Source organism: Plectropomus leopardus, chromosome 7, assembly GCF_026936395.1.
Source record: "Plectropomus leopardus strain MGB_pleo_1.0 chromosome 7, ASM2693639v1, whole genome shotgun sequence".
In the NCBI taxonomy this organism is placed as follows: Eukaryota; Metazoa; Chordata; class Actinopteri; order Perciformes; family Serranidae; genus Plectropomus; species Plectropomus leopardus.
Window position 1 is genome coordinate 31,297,566 of NC_142182.1, and position 20,795 is coordinate 31,318,360.

At 39.1% G+C, this 20,795-nt stretch overlaps 3 protein-coding genes across 4 annotated transcripts; 1 reads left to right on the forward strand and 2 right to left on the reverse strand.

The window, feature by feature from the left end:
• Window positions 1-1,399: 1,399 nt before the first annotated feature.
• spi1a (Spi-1 proto-oncogene a) lies at window positions 1,400-5,243 on the reverse strand. 2 transcript variants are annotated; one of them, XM_042496381.2, is made up of 5 exons: window positions 5,087-5,243; window positions 4,552-4,645; window positions 4,296-4,477; window positions 2,166-2,331; window positions 1,400-2,059 (listed from the first exon to the last, which is right to left on the reverse strand). In XM_042496381.2, the coding sequence occupies exons 1-5, from the start codon at window positions 5,111-5,113 to the stop codon at window positions 1,749-1,751; spliced, it is 780 nt and encodes a 259-aa protein (XP_042352315.2). In that variant the 5' UTR covers window positions 5,114-5,243; the 3' UTR covers window positions 1,400-1,748. The 2 variants fall into 2 exon arrangements, with proteins under 2 accessions (XP_042352315.2, XP_042352316.2); XM_042496382.2 differs by lacking the exon at window positions 4,552-4,645 and having other exon boundaries at window positions 5,087-5,228.
• Window positions 5,244-6,359: 1,116 nt separating this feature from the next.
• Window positions 6,360-8,901, forward strand: tmem276a (transmembrane protein 276a). Its single transcript, XM_042496429.2, has 4 exons — window positions 6,360-7,110; window positions 7,521-7,634; window positions 7,740-7,877; window positions 8,017-8,901. Exons 1-4 carry the CDS (start codon window positions 6,720-6,722, stop codon window positions 8,262-8,264), a joined length of 891 nt encoding a protein of 296 aa, XP_042352363.1. The 5' UTR covers window positions 6,360-6,719; the 3' UTR covers window positions 8,265-8,901.
• A 5,689-nt stretch (window positions 8,902-14,590) lies between these two features.
• Window positions 14,591-15,730, reverse strand: fibina (fin bud initiation factor a). Its single transcript, XM_042496740.2, has one exon. It carries the CDS (start codon window positions 15,674-15,676, stop codon window positions 15,050-15,052), a length of 627 nt encoding a protein of 208 aa, XP_042352674.2. The 5' UTR covers window positions 15,677-15,730; the 3' UTR covers window positions 14,591-15,049.
• Between the last annotated feature and the right edge of the window lie 5,065 nt (window positions 15,731-20,795).

The following is a 20,795-nucleotide window of genomic DNA, read 5'->3' on the forward strand; positions in this document are numbered from 1 at the left end:
TTTCAACAATAACAATAGTTTCATCAGGACAAACTTTCTGTCAGGCCATTAGAAAGGAAAAAAGTGCTTCAAAATCAGGTAATGGACTGTAGCCTACCTACTTTAGCCTTTTTATAATTTATATATATATATATATATATATATATATATATATATATATATATATATATATATATATATATATATATATATATATATATATATATATATATATATATATATACATACACAGAATACAGACACATTTTTTAAAGCAACAAGAAAACAACATAAGAGTCACAGTCAGCACCAATAACCCACCCAGCAAATTTCTTAAGCAAAATGCAAATCCTGCTTAAAATAGGGGGTCATGCCCCCCCTGTTTTTATGACCCCCTTCTACCACACAAGTAACAAACAGTCCCTAACGTAGACAATCTGACAGATCTATCAATTTATCTCACTCCTACTTTCTTTTTCTCAGATCCTGTCTATCAGTTTCAGACCATGACTCCTGTCTGTGTTTTTCAGTCTTTTCTTTTTATATCTGGGTCTGACTCAGCCAGTGTTTGCTCTGCAGTTGTTCATATATTTGCATCAGGTGTAGTCTCTGATTGTATATTATATTTCTCCTCTCTCACAGTGAGAACAGTATGAGTTTTGCCTTTGTGTGAATCTGTAAATCTCTCTCCAGTCTTGCAGGGTGCACAGCAGATTTTGAGGTCAAGGCCAGGTAGATACAGACATACACTACACCTTTTTGCAATCTACTTGTAACTGCATTTAAAGTTTCTCCTTGCATCTGGTACATGTATTTCTGCTTCTTTGTCTTTCTTGATAGTACACCCTCAGTTCTCTTGTCTTTTAATCACCACCTCATTACTACTACAGTTGTTTACTGTCTACCTATCTGTCTGTTGCTCTCCCTTCCTCCATTTTTTACCAGGCTAAAAAAAATAATGAGATATTAAAGGTCCAGGGGGTAGGATTTTGGGGGAGGAATGGGCAGAAATTAAATATAAACCATGTCTTTAGAAAAATAGCCTGGAAAAAGAAATGTGTTTTCATCACCTTAGAATGAGCCATTCCTATCTACATAGAGAGCAGGTCCTTATCCACGGAGATCGCCATTTTGCACTGCCATGTCTCTACAGGAGCCCAGAATGGACAAACCAAACACTCTCCTGCTCTAGACGGAGAAAAAAAATCAGCAGGTTGAAATCCTCACTGCTAGATGCCACTAAAGCTCCCATAATCTTGTGCAATGTTCCTTTAATTTGAAGACAAGTTGCTCAGCTCTGCCACTCACGTCATTGTACTGAATTAGAAATAGGCCACACCATGCTCTTACATCTACTGTGGGACAGAACATGTTTTGTAATTTTTTTTTAAAGATGGATTCACTTCATCTGAAAAATTCATTTGAAAAAAAGAATAGAACATAACATTTATTTACACAGATTCATGGCACAAAAAAAGCTCATGTAAAAACATTTGGGTTTTTTTAAGCCGTCCCTTATGTTAAATCATCCTTTAATCAAAGTACACAAACAAATTTACACACACAAACTACATTTGAGTCTGAACTGAAGAGCTTTATATCGAAGCAAATGTTGTAGAGGATGAACACTGGCATCACAAATAAATAGGGGAGAAAACTTGGTAAACTAAATGAAACTACTGAGTAAAATTGCAAACAGGCAAAAAAAACCCCCAATCTTGGCTAGTTTAGTGATTTCAGCATAATGACAGCCAGCCTTTATTCCCTCATCAGCGTGAATACTGACGTAAATACAGGTCCCTCAGCACTTCCTCACTGAACTGGTAGGTCAGCTTCTTCTTTACTTTTTTAATCTCTCCTGATTTACCATAGTTCCTCAGAGCTCGAGCCATTTTTTGGTAGGTCATTTTTTTGCGGTTTCCTTTTTGATTGCCCCAGTGGCTGGCCAGAACTTCTTTGTGTTTTGTGGAGAACTGAAAGATGCCCTTGTCCTGGTCCACCCACCAGATGCTGTCACTCATGTCACCTTTTCGTAGCAAGTCCAGGAGGAACTGGTACAGGCGGATTTTCTTCTTGCTGCCTGGATTGGAAAATATGAGATGTGTGTAGGCAAATTTGTGTGGAAATTATCAGTTTTCCCTGGATTTGTACACAACTCTCTGTAAATGTGAATTGCAAATACTCACTAGTGTCTTTTCGGAAGGAGGAGTGACTGTGGTCTTCATATTCATCCTCCCCTTCTGATACCTCAAGTGGAGGACTGATTCCTCTTTGCTCCTCCTCAGAGTAGTAATGTCCAGGCGAGGCAGTCGGTTGGTACTGGTACAACGGGGACGGCGTGTAGTATGGGATCTTTAGAAGAAATTTAAAGCATGTCATAGCTCAAGTGTGCACAGAGGGGTGACAGAGCTGCAATTTTCTTTTGTTTTGCAATCATCCATTCCCTGACATTTTCTTTTTAACACAGTCATTGTACTAAAAGAGGAAGTAACTATGCCAAAATAGAATTCAATGCTCAGCAAGATCACGTGATGGCGATGACATTTCAGTGAAAATATCCCCAGCTGTCCACATCTTGATTAGTTTTTAGATCTCAAACTATCTAAATCCAGGTTGTTTTCTACAAAGTATCCCAAAAATATATATTGTGATGTTATTATTTGAACAGTATTAGATTCAGCCTGAAGAATAATTTCTGTTTACCTAGTTTTTTTATTTTGGTGCATGTAAATCCACATATTTATGTGTATTTACAGCAACAATGAGATTTATCAACTGTCATTTTTTTCAGCAAAAATGCCCCTTATTCCCTGATTCCAGCTTCTAAATTTCTAATTTTGCTGTTTTTCTTTGTCTGATAGTAAACTGAATGCCTTTGGGTTTTAATCAGTTGGTTGGATAAGTTCAGCAGTTTTCTGGCTCTGGGTAGACATTTTATACAATTTTCTGACATTAATGAATAATCTTTAGCGGCAGCTCTTGTTAAAGTGACAGTGTGTAAGATTTAGGGAGATTAAGTGGCATGTTGTGGTTAGGTTTGCAGGTTTAAACCAGTGGAAACTTCTCGTGATAACAATTGCCTCAGTGTTCATTGCTCTGGAGGTTTTTACAGAAAGCCGAATTGGGTCTCTTTATCTCCAAAACAAGCAGACCTCATGATTTAAAGCAGTTAAAATACTGAATGAAGCAGTTTCACATTAAAAAATAATTGTTTCTCCTATTTTTTTGGCACGTTGCAGACGGGCTGCTAATGTATGCTCACCTGCTGTCTGTGTTACCTGAGATCCACACGCTCAGGAGGTTTATATTTACAGAGGGCCCCTCTTCTTCAAAACAAACGGACCAGATGGTTTAAACCAGTAAAAACTCTAAATACTTTCACATTAACAAATCAGGGTTTCTCTGATGCTCTCATTGTGGAGGAGCTTCTAACTACGGTGGCTAGCGAGAAAACGTGAATGGTTCTAATTAGAACCAATGTTTGGTTTTTTCCATTCTGGGCTACTGTAAAAACCATAGATCAATCTCTCCATAGACAAGGATGCTTTCTTATAATACATCCATTACATACATCCATATATCTCCATCCATTTCCTATTAATAAATGACTTATTCTAAGGTCACAAAAACACAATGATTCTTATTTTCAGGCAACTATGCACTAAAAAAACATACTTATATTCTATTCCATTGCTACCAATATATCCCCCTACTTCCTTCACACTGGACCTTTAACAATGGAAAAGCTTTGTTGAATTGATAACAAAGTTAACCAAAAATAAGTAGAAAAAATAAATAAAACAAAAAAACATACAAAGACCTTGATGTAGAGGGGAAATATCTCATCTCTCTGGGAATATTCAGTGAATAATATGACATTTGTGAATCACAAAATGTAGCAATACTTGATATGTTGCTTTTTCAGACAAAAAATAATGTTCTTTCTTATAGTATATAGTATATAGTTATAGTACCACTTGATAACTTTATGCACTGGGTCAATTTCTTTTCCCCATTATAACATATATGTGCCATTGCACATTTAATTTTTGTTCAAGGGGGAACAACACCTGTATTAAAAAATATGTTATTTCCATTGCTGAGGAAAGTTTGGTTTATTTGTGAGCATGAGCTACTCTCAAAGCCTGAAATCAGAGAAATAAGTCTCAAACTGCTGTTAATAATAAGATAACATTCAAAATTTGACTCAGTATCACATTTCCTTATCAATATGCTTTAATAGCAATATTTCACATAATGTATAAATTATGTCTCTTCACACTAAAGCCATCATTCATTGCTGCACATGATCTTACCTGCGGTGACACAGAGAGGCCGAGCGGAGGGTCCAGGTGGAGGGGCAGAGACTCACTGCTGAAGCGATATGGCTGCACCAGTTGTTGAGGAGACACAGGCTGAAGCTCTATGAGGCGATTCACTGGAGAGTTCTCAAAGTCTGTCGTCTGGACGCGCTCTGAGTGGAATGTCCATCTGTGGTCTTTAAAAGAGACAGAAGGTGAGGCACCCGTCATGTAGTGATTTGTTCTCTTTCTAACTGTTAAATCTTTTCACCTTCGTAAATCTCCCCCACATTAGTGAGGTATGGGTACAGCTCTGCAGGTGGTTGATAGTTCTCTGGTTCAATTGGAACATTTTCCTCTGATGCCTTCGGAGGGAAAAAAATAGATTTCGTCTCAGAGAAAGTTAAAGTTTGAGTCAATAAAATAAAGTCAGTTAAGGCTGTTAGTTTTTACACTAGAATGTATTTTATTTATGTATTTAATTTTGCTATTATTACTTGCAATAGAACATAAAGACGTGAAAATGTATATAACAAAGTAACGTGGCAGACCAGGTCACTAGGGGAAATACATAAGTTTACACACTTTACTGTGTGTTAAGGGTTACTTTCCTAGTTTTCACAAATACACGTCCTTTTTAAACACAAGGGTAGACATGAATGTTAATACATGCAATTTTACTTACTAGAACATGTGTTTTTAGAAACAGCTACAGAAACACTAGAATAAACAATAAAAAATATCCTCTCAATGTCTTGAGCTGTGATCAAAAACCAGACATAAAACAATAGAACAACAGCACTTACAGATGATATGATATAGCCGTCCATCATGTAAACAAGGCAGCATGAGAATCTTGGTTCTTGAAGCTTCTGATGGATGTTAACTTTTTCTTATTGCTTCACTGAGAAACACGCAACGTTGCTGACTTCACCAGACAAATGGGAACTGAAAGTGTGCAACAAGCTGGACCCTAAACAGTCTGCGTTCATATCATCCAATCATCAAATTCATATGATTGGCTAGTTCCTGATGGCCAAGTGTCATGTGCATTATAAGTATATAATTATACTCATATTGACATGCATTTCCTCTATATTTAAGAAGTATAATTGTGCAAGATTCATATTGATATCTTGGATTTGAGAGTAAGCAGTTATAGTATTTTTATATCATAGATATTTTTGTTATGGTCCAATTAAATGGTAACAGCAGCAGGTACTGTGCTGTTTAAATATGTTTGCCCAAATTGTTACACTTGTGAGAAGTATATATATATATGTGTGCAAACAGTCAACAGACAGTCATCATTTGTTTTTGCACATTCAACAGTGCACCCTTGTTTGCTTCCCCCATTCTTAGTTCAAGTGCTGCAGCGATGTGACCTTAAAAACAAAACTTTATTTAACACAAAGCAGGCTTTCCTACACTTGCTGTGCAGGAAAATATAATTGTTCACAACAAATCCCCATTTACTCATGTAGGAATTTCTGTGAGTGTTTGCACGCAGGAGCTGAAACCAAAAATGAAGTTTGGAATCGAGCTGGTTCCTCTTTTACTTTGGCATTATGGTTTAAATAGAGGAAGTACTGACCATGAGAATGAAACCAGTGAAAACAAGACTGAAATGTCCCTGTGACTTGTTTCTGCTGTAATATTCCTATAAACATTAGAATTTAAAAGCAAAAACAACTAATACTTGAACCCTATGTGATGCTGTTTGACTGTGGCTAAACATCCACTTAAAAAAAAAAGTTCTCATTTGATGATTTCTTGCAAAATTGTGCAACCAATGAAGCAGTATTCAAGTGTATTGTTTAGTATGTTTGGGCCTTTTTGGGGTGGAAAGTTACCAGAGGCAATCTGTTGGATGTGATGAAACAGTTTCCCATAGACCAGACAGAGAAAATACGGCCCTCTGTGGGGTTTACTATGCTCTGTCTTTCATTGTTTCATAACTGAACACTTTAGACAACAGCAGCCAAGATGACACAAAATCTAAAAAAAAAACTAGGGGAGGGTGCTTCCTCTAGTATAACTGTGTCAAACTTTGGCCATCCTTTCAGATCATGATCTACTGTAAGTGCAGGCCTGGGGCTTGTTGTGCTTTCAAATATTAGCTCTGTCTCCATCTACTGGAAAGAAATGTTGGACTGACCAGTATCTAGGCTAGACTGAGTTCAGAGGCAGAGAGGAGACAACCAAAATAGCTCATCGGGGCCCAAATTTATTTACCCTTCGCCTCGGAATTTTGCTTAATTCGGCGGTGGTTGACAAAATCTAAGAAATGAGGGCTTCAGGGGTCTATCTGCATTTCATATTTCCACGTATTGCTGAATTTCCTCCCCACCTCAAATACTGACAGCAGCAGCAGCCAGGAGCGGAGTCCTGCTGTCCCGTGGAATTATCACGGCACCGAGGCGAGATAACGCATGGAACATGGCTGCTATGAGGACTTTAACCGTGGCGGGTCTCTTTTTGGCGTTTTGCGCGTTGGGACTGATAGCAGTGGCGATCAGCACTGACAACTGGTACGAGACTGACGCGAGGAGGCACCGGGAACGCTGCAAGAATTATTCAAACAAAAGAAACGACCCCGGCTACATTTACATCTCCAACAACAACCTCCCGCTCCGCATGTTGCCAAAGGAGAGAAATGTTGAGAGGAGGAGCGGCGGGGCGCTGCTGCGGGCTAAGCGGCACTTCTTGCCTCCTGCTCCGGCCATGGAGTCCCTCTGCAGTCGGCATTTCAACTCCACCATCACCGGACTGTGGAAAAAGTGCCACCGGGAGGGATATGACCTGGAGACGGAGGATTTAATCTTCAAAGGTTTGATCATATGTTTTTACGCTATAATGATTGTTTTTGGACGTTTGTGTTGTTGCGCGTGAGGCGCTATCAGTAAGTACTTTGAGCACAAATGCGCTATCCATGGTGCTGCTGCTGCTGCGCACGGACCCTCAAGGCCTACGCACGCAGTATAACGCGGAGTACAGTTACCATCGACGTGCTGTGTTGTTTTCCAGCACAAAAGGGCAAGCTATAGTAACAGAAGCCTCGAGATGCGTACAATAAGCTACTCCACAATCGTGTGGGTGGATGGGTGGGTGGCGGTGGAAAGGGGGTTGGGTGCTTTTTTGGGAGGGGGGTGGGGGGTGGCAGCAGAGAGCCTTGTGATATCCTCTCCATCTGATCTCGGTGCTTATGTGACATCCTCTTTGTGTTGTTTACATTCACAGGATTGGTTCCGCGCTGCACACCAATAAAATACTACTACTCATCATCAGCGCTTCCCAGAAATCTGCCAATCAATCTGACGAAGACAATAAGGCAGGATGAGTGGCACGCGCTCCGTGAGTCCCCCCCCCGTCCCAAAAAACGCCTTTTTCATAATGCGATGAATAAATGTAGAGAAACTTGGCAGCATGTCAACAAAACACTGTCTCTTGTCTCCGCAGACCTGCAGAGGATGACTGCCAGCTTCGTTGGCATGGCCATATCCATCATCCTGTTCGGCTGGATCATAGGCGTGCTGGGCTGCTGCAAGGAGCATGATCTGATGCAGTATGTGGCTGGACTTCTCTTCCTCATGGGAGGTAAGATGTGATGTACATAAAGAGCACTACCCCGAATTACCACAGAGGGGCAGTGGGGTCTTTGTTAATGAGAGAAATGATGCATCAGAGGGGATGAAAATGGGTTGCTGTGGTGCCTGACTTATTTTTCTTCTCTCAGGAACATGCTGCATTATCTCCCTCTGTACATGTGTGGCTGGGATCAACTTTGAACTGTCCCGCTATCCCCGCTACATGTTTGGAATACCAGAGGACATCAGTCACGGTTATGGCTGGTCCATGTTTTGTGCTTGGGGTGGACTGGGCCTGACATTGTTGGCTGGCTTCCTGTGCACACTCGCCCCTTCCCTCTACCCTCCACACACCCCTGTGGTGCACAAGCCCAGGCAGGAGAACGGCTGTGTGTGACAGGCCGCCGCGACATCTAACAGACACCTGTCTCATCCTGAAACAGTGACGAGCCCTGCTCCACAGACTGTTATACCCAGGGACTCAGAGCAGAGAGAGCCTTCACACAAGCTTGGCACAGAGAAAAGCACAGGACTCTGGCTCTTGCTCACATGAAAAATGAAAAAGAGGTGACATTTGACTGAAGACGCTTTCAGTTCCTCTGGTGCTTTTTTCCCCCGCCCCGTCCCTCTTCATGAATGAACTGTTCAGTGTTAAATTGCTTGCTCTTCAAGAGGAGAATAGTTCTACAATTTTCCTTCCTGTAAAACCTGCTAGTTTGAGAAGAAACGAAAAAAAAGAGAAAAAGAAAAACTGGCAGAGGATCAATAGCACAACTTTGAAATCTGTATTGAAGATCAAACTATGGATGTGTACCGTCACATTTCAAAGGGCAACTGTGTATCATTATGTACCCATTCAAAACAAGATATGTACATGTACTTTTTGAATTGTATGTATGCAGATGCATTTGTGTTTATTCAAGGAAAAAAATGAGCATCAAGACCAAACTGTGTTCGAGGGAAATGTTTTGTGGTCTTACCACCCCCCCCCCCATCAAAATATTTTTGAAAAATAAAACAGCCTTGCAAAAGTACTTTTCCTCCTGTGTAACACACTCCACAGACGTCATATAAACTTCTTTGTGGTCATCTTTTGTCCTGCGTCATGACACGGGTTTACTGGTATGTCAGCAGGCAGAGAGGCCTCTAATGGAGTCAAAACGTCTTTAAACAGCAGCTGTTTATATTTCTGTTAGTGTTGCAAGAGGGTCTGTTTTATTCAACCACTTCTGAACACTTAAATGTGCCAAAGCCGGCAAGCAAAACCAGAGTCACTGACCAAAACTGAGCAACAAAACTGGTGAAAATTAAACAGAACAGAACAGGAAAGGGAATGGGAATGAAAAAACAGCTCCTTCAGTAGGCAGTCATGCAGTGACTGACTCAGCGCCTTCAAAACCCTATGCAAGCTTCCCCTGGTAATTCTTCTTCTTGTTATTGTCATTATTATTGTCATTTTTTTATTTGTTGTATTTATTATTAACAACAAGACCTCTTGAGAAACCAAAACAAATTAATAACTTTGCAAACAAACAATAATAATAAATATCAAATACTTAGAGAATATAGTATGTGCAAATCTGCAAATTTTGTCTTCTTATTGTTTTGTGCTGCACCTCAGATGGTTTTTTGCCTTTTGATTTTCTCTTTTGTTAATGGCAGATTTCATATTCAGCATGGAATTGCTGCAAAGCGTGCTGATTTTCCATGAAGCGCTGCCTGCTTCCTTTCAGCGCCCATGCTAACTAACTGGGCTGTTCACACTAGACACTCCTCGGCCCCAAACTATGTTGTCAGTTTGTGATCAGCAGCAACATTTTGGGAGTGTGGTCTATTTTTTCTGCGAGCCGTGAGCGAATCTGGCAAGAAAACACACTGATCAATCTATTTTGGGCCCCCCTCCCCAGGGTGGCGCCCTAGGCAACAGCCCATGTCGCTTAAAAGAAGACCCACCTCTGCATCTGTGATCCATAAAAAAATGAAATCCAGATAACTAACTACATCAAAAGTTCTTTGATCATATTCTTTATTGTGATAGCAGCACAAACTTGCATCATGATTAATTACTATTAAATATTTTTCTATTAACAGGACACATACCAGCCACAGAGAGCTGTTATTACTCCCCCACAACTTTTATGAGAAATTAAATCTTTCTGACATATCTAATTCACTTCCCGGCTTCACCAAGGTTTCTCTGCTCCTTAGCATCTCCTCCTCACTATTGTTCTGCTCAAATTATATTTAATATCTTCATAGAGTTATTATGTGCAGCTGCAGCCTTGAAAGAAATCCCTGTTGTCGGTTAAACCCGTATTGGCCACTGGAGACTGAGTTTTTGTAAACAGTTATAGGCTACGTTCATCATAGAATAAATTATGTGCTGCATATTACAAATGAATAAAAAATACTGTAATGAAATTATCTGCACAAGCTGAGAAATGGACCGTTTTGAAATGAAATCACTATATTCTTGTAGCAGTAATCTGCTCTGGCTCACTGCTTATGAATGACTTGTACAAACTGCAGAGAAGGAAGAAGTATGTAAGGTTTTAAGACCCCCCTGGAATAATCTATCCAAATGAGTTTTTTAATATTTAATATGCAAATAAAACTAAGTATTTGCAGGTATATGTATTTACATGTTAAAGCTCATTGTAAAGAGTGTCTCTTCTTGCAGTGTTGCTCAGAACAGAACTGAACTGAACTCTCTTTGGTAACAGTGACACACAACACCTGCAATGTGTGTTTAACAGCTTGAAACCTGAAGTTGGCTTGATTTTTTTCAAAATCATGGAAAAATGTCAAAAAAAAGATGCAAGAAATTAGTTACTACACGACTATACTACACGAAAATAGCCTGACAAAAATAAAAGTCAGAGAACCAAAACAGTAAATGATCTGAAAAAGTGCTAAAATAAAAGAATAATTTCTGATAATTATAATAACTATAAATATAGTTTTTTCATGGTATTTTTCCTTAGTTATCTAAACATTTTCTAATGACTGTCTCTCTTTTTGAGCAAATTCTTACAGTAATTCTCTTGTCACTTGTTTTTTTTTTTTTTAATTTGTTTTTTGCAGTTTGCAAAACATTTCCTGCCAAATGGTTTATTACCTTTCTTCTCTCCATTTTTTTTAAAGCAATCACACAAATTTCCTCAGTGTTTCAAAGGTTTAAATGCTTGGAAAAGGCACATGAAACTGGATGATGATCCAGGCTTCAAAGGGTTAATGGGGAGAAAATCCTACATGCCCTCTCTGTTCCCACAGCATTAAGAAGTAATTGAATATAGTCAGCCATCTAATTTCTCCACATACTCCTGGATGGTTCAAAGTCTAACTTTGCATTCAACATCATGAGCTCAGTCGATGTTTCGCATGTAAAACGTCACTGCAAAGTGACTACAGCTGTCAGAGAAATATGGAAAAGTAAGAAGTACATGTTCATCCCAAAATGTAGATAAAATTGTGATAGAAAAATGGCCAGTGCTTTATTAAAAGTGAACATTTTATTGGTGTCTATGTAATAAAGACCATCTGCGCATAGTTTCAAGATACTTTACTCAAGTATTACCATTTTATGTTGCTTTATACTTATACTTCACTACATTTTGGAGGCAAATATTATACGTCATTTATCTGATGAATTTAGTCAGTAGTTGAATTGTTACTAGAAAAAAAAATCAATTATGATGTATTAGTGAAAAATAGTTTAAAAAAAAGTTACAATCAGTCCCACCTGCAAAATTAACCTGATGAACACATTAATGCATCTATGATTATAATCCAATAATATATAAATGATTCTGAAATACATCAAATTTTTTTTTTGTACTTGATAACTTTGAGTACATTTTGATGCAGATACTTTTGGGTGAAATGTATGATCATGAAGAAATTCTTGAATCATAAGAGTGTTTGATTTGTGCATTGACATGGGGTTGACCCGAGAAGCATCAGTGCCCGTCGCACTCAGCATGTTTTATGTTAAGAGGCTCCGGCCTGTCTGGAAGATAAGATGTGGACTTTGTTGATGCTGCAGAATAACACACACACACACTGACTCCTCTCTGGAGATGTGATGACATGAGGATCTGAATGATGTGAGACATAAACTGTATTGTTATTGTACTGTATTGTTCTGGACTTATAGTTTTTGGTACGTCTCTGTCCATATCAATAGTAATGTGGTTTTAGTTAAGTTTGAGCTTTACATGTGACTATCTCTACACTGTGGTATTTTTTTTTACGTAAGAAAAGAAGAAACTGCAGAACATATTCAGCCCAATTGCCCGAGGAAAATGTTGGCATTGTGTATTTCTGCAAATCATAAATATGTTACTATTGCATGTTTCATATGAATGATATCAACATTTCTAAAGTGAGGTACATGAGCTGACTACATCATTGGGAAGTGGACTCATCACTCATCATCTCGTAGATGAGATACCTGCCAAGCTGCTTGATTTTAAGGGACCCATTACTGTTTTTCTATGGCTTTTCAAGCCCCTTAACATGTTTTTTTTTTTTTAGTTACCCATCGAGTTGCTGTTTAGTCCCCAAACTTGTTTTTTAGTGATCCGTGGCTGTTTTTCCAGCTGGGATTGTGCCACAAAAAATGATTGTTTTTAACAGTGACATCACTGTTTTCCAGCAGGGATTATACCCCAAAAAATGGGTTTTTAAGTCAAAACATGATCTTTTCATAACCATAACTAAATGGTTTGTCTGCTTAAACCTAACCACATGTTGACTGCTGTTGAAACATAAAGGTTTCGCTACATAATAACATGCAAATGTGATGTATCTGGAGTTTGCAGAAACCTATGGCATCATTTTTTTCTGGTGGTTGGTCTGAAATATTGGACTGTAGATAAAGCAGTTTGACAAACTAATCTTAACTCTAGTTCTACTCTCTGGCCTTTTCTAGCAGTTAACTACATCTCAACATCCCCATCACAAAACGGATTTCATTCAATGGGAGTTGTGCTAGAAGCTTGTCCACTGAGATGCATTTGAAAGCTCCTGAAAAAAACTCATATTGACCTGCTGATGAAGACCATGAGATACAGTTAAAAAAATCCTTAAAAAGCCAATAAATTGACCATAAGTTAAAATGATTTTCTTTGATTTAAGTGTCAGCAGTGAAAAGAACTTCTCCATAAAAAAAATTGGTGGCAGATGTAGCTGATGGTAAAACTAATAGTAGTCGTTGTAATACACAGTAGTATTCATGGCGGGGATAATAACCGGAGGACTAGTAGCAGCTCTAGTATTCAAACAGCTCTCATCTTTCTAATAATAACATTGTGGAGGCCTGTGGTTTTGGGGCTTTGTGCTCTGCACAGAGAGGGATCAGTGCGTTCTCAGGTCAGCTCCGCGCTGCATTCCCGACCTTTCTTTGTTTGTAATTAAAATATGTCAGTGAGGAGAATAACAGCCCGGCTCTGGACTTCCTCCTTCTAAGCATCAGGGACCTGAAACCAAGCTACAGAAAAATATTTTTCTATAGGTGGAATTAATGATTTTGGCCAAAAATGACAAATTAAGTGAGATGGGTGGGTTTGTTTGTGAGAAGTTTCATGAGCTGCTCTACCTTTTACTTACACAGTGGAAATTTTAACTAAATCTTTCAAATCTTCCTGAGCCCTGTGCAGTACCCCTGGAAATTAAAAGCCATACAGACATATAGGGTTTCTGTGCACACAGAGCTCATGCAGCTCTGGGGTTTTTTTGACAGGGTTGGCCTGCACTGCGCTGAGCTACAGCGAGCTGTTTTTGAAAAAGGGGTCCCTCAGGGGAAGCCGGACTGTGAGGAAAACCAGACAGAGGAAATCACACCCAGTTGCGCCCATGGCAGCCCATCTGGCTCCCTCACATCTGCACAGACATTATCTCTGTAAAAAAAGTGGGCACGCTTATGGCAGTTACTTTGTGGTTGCTGCAGACTTTGGCTGGGACAAAAGAGTTTTAAACGGTAGTTAAAAACAGAAAATACGCAGATTTCTACCAAAGGCATTCAAAATATTGAATTAAAGGCACTGCAAATTAAAGCAGCTCGATGGTAGGTTTTTGTGTGTGACCCTGCAGGGAAGAGTAAATGCCTCTCCGGAATTCAAAGCAACTTTCTTCCTATAAACAGTGTCTGAAATGAGATGTTCGACAGAACAGAAAAGCAAAGGAGCAGATTGGTTTAGATTCAAACAAAGCTGTATGTCATTTACAAGTCTATTTTGAGTAAAATATGACATCATCGAAAACCACTTAGAGCTTCAGCACAAAGACATTTCATATCAACCACAAATTTAATAGATCGTGACAGACAAAAGAGTAGATAATGGAGACAGTGGCCGCTTTCGGACAAAACATATTTCATACTCTAGTAGATGACTTCCAGATGGAAGTGGGAGGTAGTGACAGACTTAAGACGCCAATTAAGCATGCAGGGCCACTTGACGGGACAGTCTAGGATGCTAGTGGAGCCAACAACAAACATGGTGACGTACAGCACATGGCACGGAAGGAGGGTCACTTTTCCACTGCCGGAGATCAAAAGTTCAGATTTCAAAAGGGTTGTGCTGTTTATGCAAACCTCAAGCTTCAAAGGGTGGAGATGGTTTTCACAATAAAGCATTGTATAGCAGTGTGTAAAGTTCTACAGTAAAAAAAGTTATGAATATGACAGTAAAAACTTCTAACATGGAAGAATAAAAGGGAAGATTTGTGATGAATAAAAAGCATTTATTTGATCTTTAATAACCTACAATTGTACAAACAACATAAGTTAAACCATACAGACTTAAAACCTAGCTATAATATTGTTTCAGAGGCTGATAAATCCACACGGAGGGCTTTTTATTTTCATCTTCTCTTCTGAATGAAATGCTTCCTCAGAGGTGGCACAGAGGGCTCCGCGCAGACATCATTTGTGTTCACATTTGCTTTTTCCATCCTGACTCAGAGGAAATGTCTTGAGGTTTTTCGTCAGAGCTCCCTTTAATGACACATGTCCGAAGAATGGGGACGGCCAAGGGTCAGCGATATTCAAAGATACTAAGGCAAGGATATTCATAAGCCACAGTTAACTTCCCAGTTGTTTGTTGAACTGGAGGGTCTCTCTAACGCACAATACACACACTCTCTCTCTCTCACACACTCTCTAAGCTTTTAGCAACTCCACTATGAGCCAATATTTAGATACTCAGTCTTGAGGCGGCTCAGTCTGGTACCATGACTGCGGATGATGAGAGACAGCAGCTCGTGTTTATCTTTAAGTCCCACAGAGATGTCTGTAGTTTCCCTCAGAGCTGCGCGGATATCACTCACTTGCTTCATCACATGGCCGTTCAGCTGTTGCTCCTCTCTCAGCTCAGTCTCCTGACTTTGTTTAAACTTCACTTCCAGCTCCAGCAGAGACTTGTCCACGTTTGAGAAAGCCTCGCCGATCTGGGAGATCTCGCGCTGGAGGAACTTGCCGTAGCTGTCCTCTCCGTCCAGGTCGTGCGCCACAGTCCGGCCGATGCCCTCCAGCAGCCGCGCCGCGTCCTCCGCCTGCAGCTTGGCAATGATGAAGTCGTCCCTCACCACCGAGTCCCTCTCCTCAGAGGCCCCACATGGATACACGTCCGAGAATTTGAACAGCATCTGGCACTCCTCCGGGTCCTCAGTCTCGTCGTAATCCCCGTCCGGGACAAAAAAGTGATGGAAAGTGCCATTGGAGATCTCCGCTTGTAGAGGCCCGGAGTAGACTGCCGAGCAAAACGGTAAAGATGCGAGCGTGATGAGCAGCAGTGGGACGGGATCCATCACGCACCTCCTCTCTCTCTTTGGCGAACAGCATCTGCACTGGCTGCCGGATCCAGCGAGCAGTTTTCATCCCGACTCATGTTACACAGTCCCCCGTCACCATAAAGGCGCAGACCGCCCGCTTGAGACAGGAGGGCCCCTGGTGGCCCCTGGTTACTCCAACCACACTTTCCAGCAAGTTTCGCAGAACAATAACACTAAACGTGTAATGTAACACTGTTTCTTCCTGCCACGCATAGCACCATTCAGGCCTTGGTTTAAGCAGAAATTACACATTAACCCCTTGAAACCTAACTGGCTTGATTCCTCACAAAAACATGGAAAAAAGGCGACAATAACTTGACAAGAAATTATTACTTAATTATTACTTGACAAGAAATTATTATTACTTATTATTACTTATTACTACTACTATAAACTTAATAAAAAATGAATAAATGAAGAAAACGACCTGAAATTAGCATAAAAAGTAAAAAAAAAAAAGAAAAGGAAATAACCTTAAAAAGGTGATAAAATAAAATAATATAAATTATAACATTTTTGTCCTGTAATCTAATTTTAGATATGTTATTATAATAATGGTAAATATAATTTTCTTGATATATTTTCTCTAATTATTTTATACTTTTCTAATGATTGTCCCTGATTTTAAAAGGCATTTTTATTTTATTTTATTAATTTTAAGTTAATTTTCAGGTCATTTTCTTGTGTTTCAATGGTTTTTAAACAGCTTGCGGGACATTTCATGCCTGGTAGCTGACTTTTTTTTTTTTTACATGTTTTGTCAGAAATCAGACTAATTTGATCAGCATTCAAAGGGTTAATCAGTATTTTTGACCAACTCATTTTGAAGCAGGACACAACATAAACTAATAAGTTTGGCTCCTCAGAGCAAAATTCCTATTTTATCTCTATCATCCTAACACATTTCAGAACAGACCTTTATTATTCCAGTGTGTTGTTGGTTATTACAAATCATAACTAGGCTATCTCACAAACTTATGACGTTTGTATTTAATGGTATATTAAAACACCTGTAAGTCATTTTGAGAGTGATATCAAGTTTTAATCATGGCAATTGTTCATATAATCACACTGTAAAAATAAAGTGTTTCTTTTAACTTAAAAAAGTGGCTTAAATTTTTACATTGACTGAATTTGAGGAGACAAGTTGAATAATTAATTAATGACCTCAATTTGTAATCTCAAATTCAGTCAACTTAAAACTCTATGTCAGCCCTAACAATAACTTTTGTTTTTTAAAGTTAAAAACTTATAGTTTATTTTTACAGAGCAGGAGCTAAATTTCATTTTTCTATTTTTTTCAGTGACCAGAAACCTGAACTTTTTTAGAAGCTTTGGCATGTCATTTGGTACAAACAAGACAGCTTTATATATCTTACAACTTTATAGCCATAAAATCATGTCATTTTTCAAGTTTTCAGTTCATCACATGCTGTAATGGCATTTGAATATCTATATAGCTTTGACACGACACAACTCACTTTTTTCAATGTATAGCACCAATACTTACATATTTAAGGCTGACTTTAACAGTAGCCGACCACTTGACAAGTCTGACTATAATATCAATCGATTGTTCATTTGTCCCATGTAATTATACGAGGTACAACTCCAGCGAAATGTGATCCCATCAGCTTCTCTGACGTGTGCACTGTAGTTTTGTCCTTTTTTGCATCATCTTACATTTTTGGCTGCTGCTTTATAAGTGTCTATGTTTCCAGATGGTTCTGGTAATGCAAGGTTTCTGGTTGTGAAATAATTTGACTGTCCAACACACTGACCTCAAAAAGACGGTCACACGGTCACTCCTCGTGAAGACAGGAAGTGCAGATCTGCAGCCATCTTTGAATGGTGTATCGCAGTGATCCACAGCAGAAACAGGACAGCACCTGACAGTACTGATCACAAATTAAAATAAATAAATACAAACCCCTCATACTTAAATAAAATGTTAAAATTCCAAGAACACTAAAATAAACTAGGGTGTCAAATTTGATATTGTCAAAGACAAGAAAATGAAATCAGTTATTTTAGTTGTAACATATCTTGTAAGTCATGCCTAAAAACAAAGAGTCTGTTGTGTCTTTGCTGCTCACTAAAAAAACACACAGGAGTAGTTTTGTAAAAAAATAAATAAATAAATGTGACAGTGTAGTTAGAGCTCACTCTGATTACTTCACTCAGGTGATTACATTACTGCACGGAGGGAGAGTCCCCTGGGCTACGATCCCCTCTGCTGCACATCCTGTCTGGTGTAATTGCATCATCACAGGGTGGTCTCAGATACTGCTTTCAGTGTGTGAGCGAAACGCTCACAAACTAGAAACATATGGCAAGCTGTAAACACAGAGCTGCATGGCTGTTTTTGTTCATTCATGTTCCATACAGTGACTGGAGCAGCCGGGGGAGAGGCACAGCATGGCGGAAATGATATATATATGGAAACACAGGAGTTTTGGAGAATATTTTAGGAAGCATATGATTTCATCATAAAATAAATAAACTGTACAATCAAATATGTTTCATCATATTCATAGTGTTCAACATTTGCTGTGTATGTTTCCTCACTCTCACAGCTCTGGATTGAGAGCCACAGCAGCTGAAGGATAAAGCAGGATTTACCTTGTCAATAGGCGGGATGCAGGTCGACAGGCAGCAGCAAACAAAAGCAAGATATCGGCAGGCAGACGTCCAAAAGCTTTCTGGGATCAAAGACTCAAAAAAACAGGAAGGCAGATACAAAACAACAAAGCTGGAACACCACAAGGCACAATCTGTCAGAAAACAAGCAGGGCAGACACAGATGCATACTGGGAGCCGATGGGAGGATTAGGAGCAGGTGTTCAGGTGGGTGTGGAGGCTAGGTGATGGAGGTGATTGGCCCATTTCAGAGCAGACATTTTGGATGTCACAGCAGGAAAAGCACAGGTGTAATTAATAACTACTAAGATGACTCTGTTCCATTTAAAGAGGCAGTACACCACAAAATCAAAAGATATATATTTTCTCTCTCACCTCTAGTGCTATTTATAAATCTAGACTGTTTTGGTTTTGAGTTGCAGAGTGTTGGAGATATCAGACGTAGATATGTCTGCCTTCTCTCCACTGTGATGGAACTAGATGGCGCTTGGCTTGTAGTGCTCAAAATGCCAAAAAATACATTTTAAAAAAGAAGAAATCATGACCCAGTTGCTCAAGATAATCCACAGACCTTGTTGTGAGCAGTTTCATGTAGGAATTATTTTCTTTCTACCAAATGACACCTGCTAACCAAATCACTGCTCACTGCTAGCTCACATAACACCGTTGAGCTAGCTGATGCTACAGTTCAGCTGAGGAAGACATTATCAATATTTACATCCTGTCCTGTCACAAGCACGAGTTCTCTACTTATTTACAGACGTTTATTTCACCGTGTACATCTATGGTTAAAAGTTTTTCAGGGGATCACATTACGCTGTTAGGCCACTGGTATCAGTGAGCCAGCCCAGAGAGTTGCAGGGCCCTGGAACAAGTAAAGTGAAATGGATCGCATCTGGTATTTTTTATTATTATTGACACTGTGTCAAAAAAATATGTTGTGAAAAAAAGGCCTTTTTTGAATTAATAGGAAAACTTTGTGCAAACAGGGAGGGTGATCAGTCATACGCAGATCATTGTGGGGAGTAAATATTCGTCTCTATAGCTGCTAAATGCTCCACTATATGTTCACCAGCTTAGACACTAACGTTTGACTGTAGTTTGGTGCTGAGCAGGTCCTGTTCAGTAGGTTTTTAGAGCTTTTTCACAGACAGCAGCTGCTGCTGCGGCTGAATGTGACACTGATTAGAGCAGCAAGACTGAACCATAACAGCCAAATTGTGGGTCGGACAACCAAAACAAGGAGCTGAGAGATGTGTCGAGTGAAAATTCTCTGCGGGTTTGTCACTATAAACAACCACCAACACATCACACACAGCTTTGATTGATTGTAAATACAAGAATATTGATTTTTGCAGATTTAACCCTTTGAAACATGGAGTGACATCACTGTTCTTATGCTGTTTTCAGATGCCTTTCAAAACTTTATTAAACCTTGCAGCAAAATTAGTGAGAATTCCCTCCAAAACATGGGAAAAGGACAGCTTTTTATAAGACATGCTCCACGATTGCAAGAAATCAGTAGATTTAGAAAATCATTCTAAAGGGTGAAGGCTGCTAGGGTGAAATGTCTAGGGAAAAAAGGAATAAAAGCTTGTGGAAATTGTAATAATTACATAATAATTAATTTAATTTAATTTAATTAATTAATTATAATATTTACATATTTAAAATTATGTCACAAAATAATTATAATTTTTAAGCACTTTTTACAGGTCATTTTCTTTTTTTATTTGTTAAAACATATTTATTTATTTAATTTTTTTTAATTTCCCAAGGGTTAAAGGAAATTTTTCAACTTTTTTTTTGTACTATCATACAACGCCAAACAGACTTTTTATTACTGCAGATGTTGAACTGGAGCTGGTGTCTCTGCTGACTGACTGAAATCTTCCAGACTCTATATCTGACACAGACAGTCTGCACTTTCTGTTGCATCTGTCTTTGAAGTCTTTGAGTCATGAGAGATTTTAAATGAGCCACCGAGGTCAGCGATTTAATAAAAAAAAGTTACTGTCATGGCATCTGCACAAAAATGCAAGTTGTGGAAATATTTTTGCAGTTGTAATCTAGAACAAGTGTGGGGAAACCTTGTAAATGCACATGTTTTGTATTGAACATCAGCTGTAACTGTGGGTCACCAGAGCTTTGTGTTTGTTTGAAAACCACTGTTGTACTGCTGAACACTCTATTGAATGAAGGCTACAAGTGAAGACAGCTTGAGGCTTCCCGGCATGCAGCCTTTCTCTGTTTCTTCTTCAGTAACACACCTGAATAAATAAAGTGTCTCTCAGCATAAACACCGACAGAGTAAACTGACCGGCTCGCCAAAGCGGAGCAGGGGCACTGCAGGGCAAAGCTGCCTCAAAGCAGATGTAGCAACAGATGTGACAACAAATATAATTTAGTGGAGTTGAGAGGGATGTTCTTGTTGATCCTCTACTGTATGATGTCT

Bases quoted from the DNA above. Each gene is read 5' to 3' on its own strand.
- spi1a (XM_042496381.2), bottom strand. From the start codon at position 5,113: ATGATGGACGGCTATATCATATCATCT. The intron at 4,646-5,086 runs GTAAGTGCTGTT...TTCCCTCCGAAG, and splicing joins ACGGCTATATCATATCATCT to GCATCAGAGGAAAATGTTCC. The intron at 2,332-4,295 runs GTAAGATCATGT...TTTCTTCTAAAG, and splicing joins GCCTCTCTGTGTCACCGCAG to ATCCCATACTACACGCCGTC.
- fibina (XM_042496740.2), bottom strand. From the start codon at position 15,676: ATGGATCCCGTCCCACTGCTGCTCATCACGCTCGCATCTTTACCGTTT.
- tmem276a (XM_042496429.2), top strand. From the start codon at position 6,720: ATGGCTGCTATGAGGACTTTAACCGTGGCGGGTCTCTTTTTGGCGTTT. The intron at 7,111-7,520 runs GTTTGATCATAT...TTACATTCACAG, and splicing joins GGAGGATTTAATCTTCAAAG to GATTGGTTCCGCGCTGCACA. The intron at 7,635-7,739 runs GTGAGTCCCCCC...TTGTCTCCGCAG, and splicing joins GGATGAGTGGCACGCGCTCC to ACCTGCAGAGGATGACTGCC.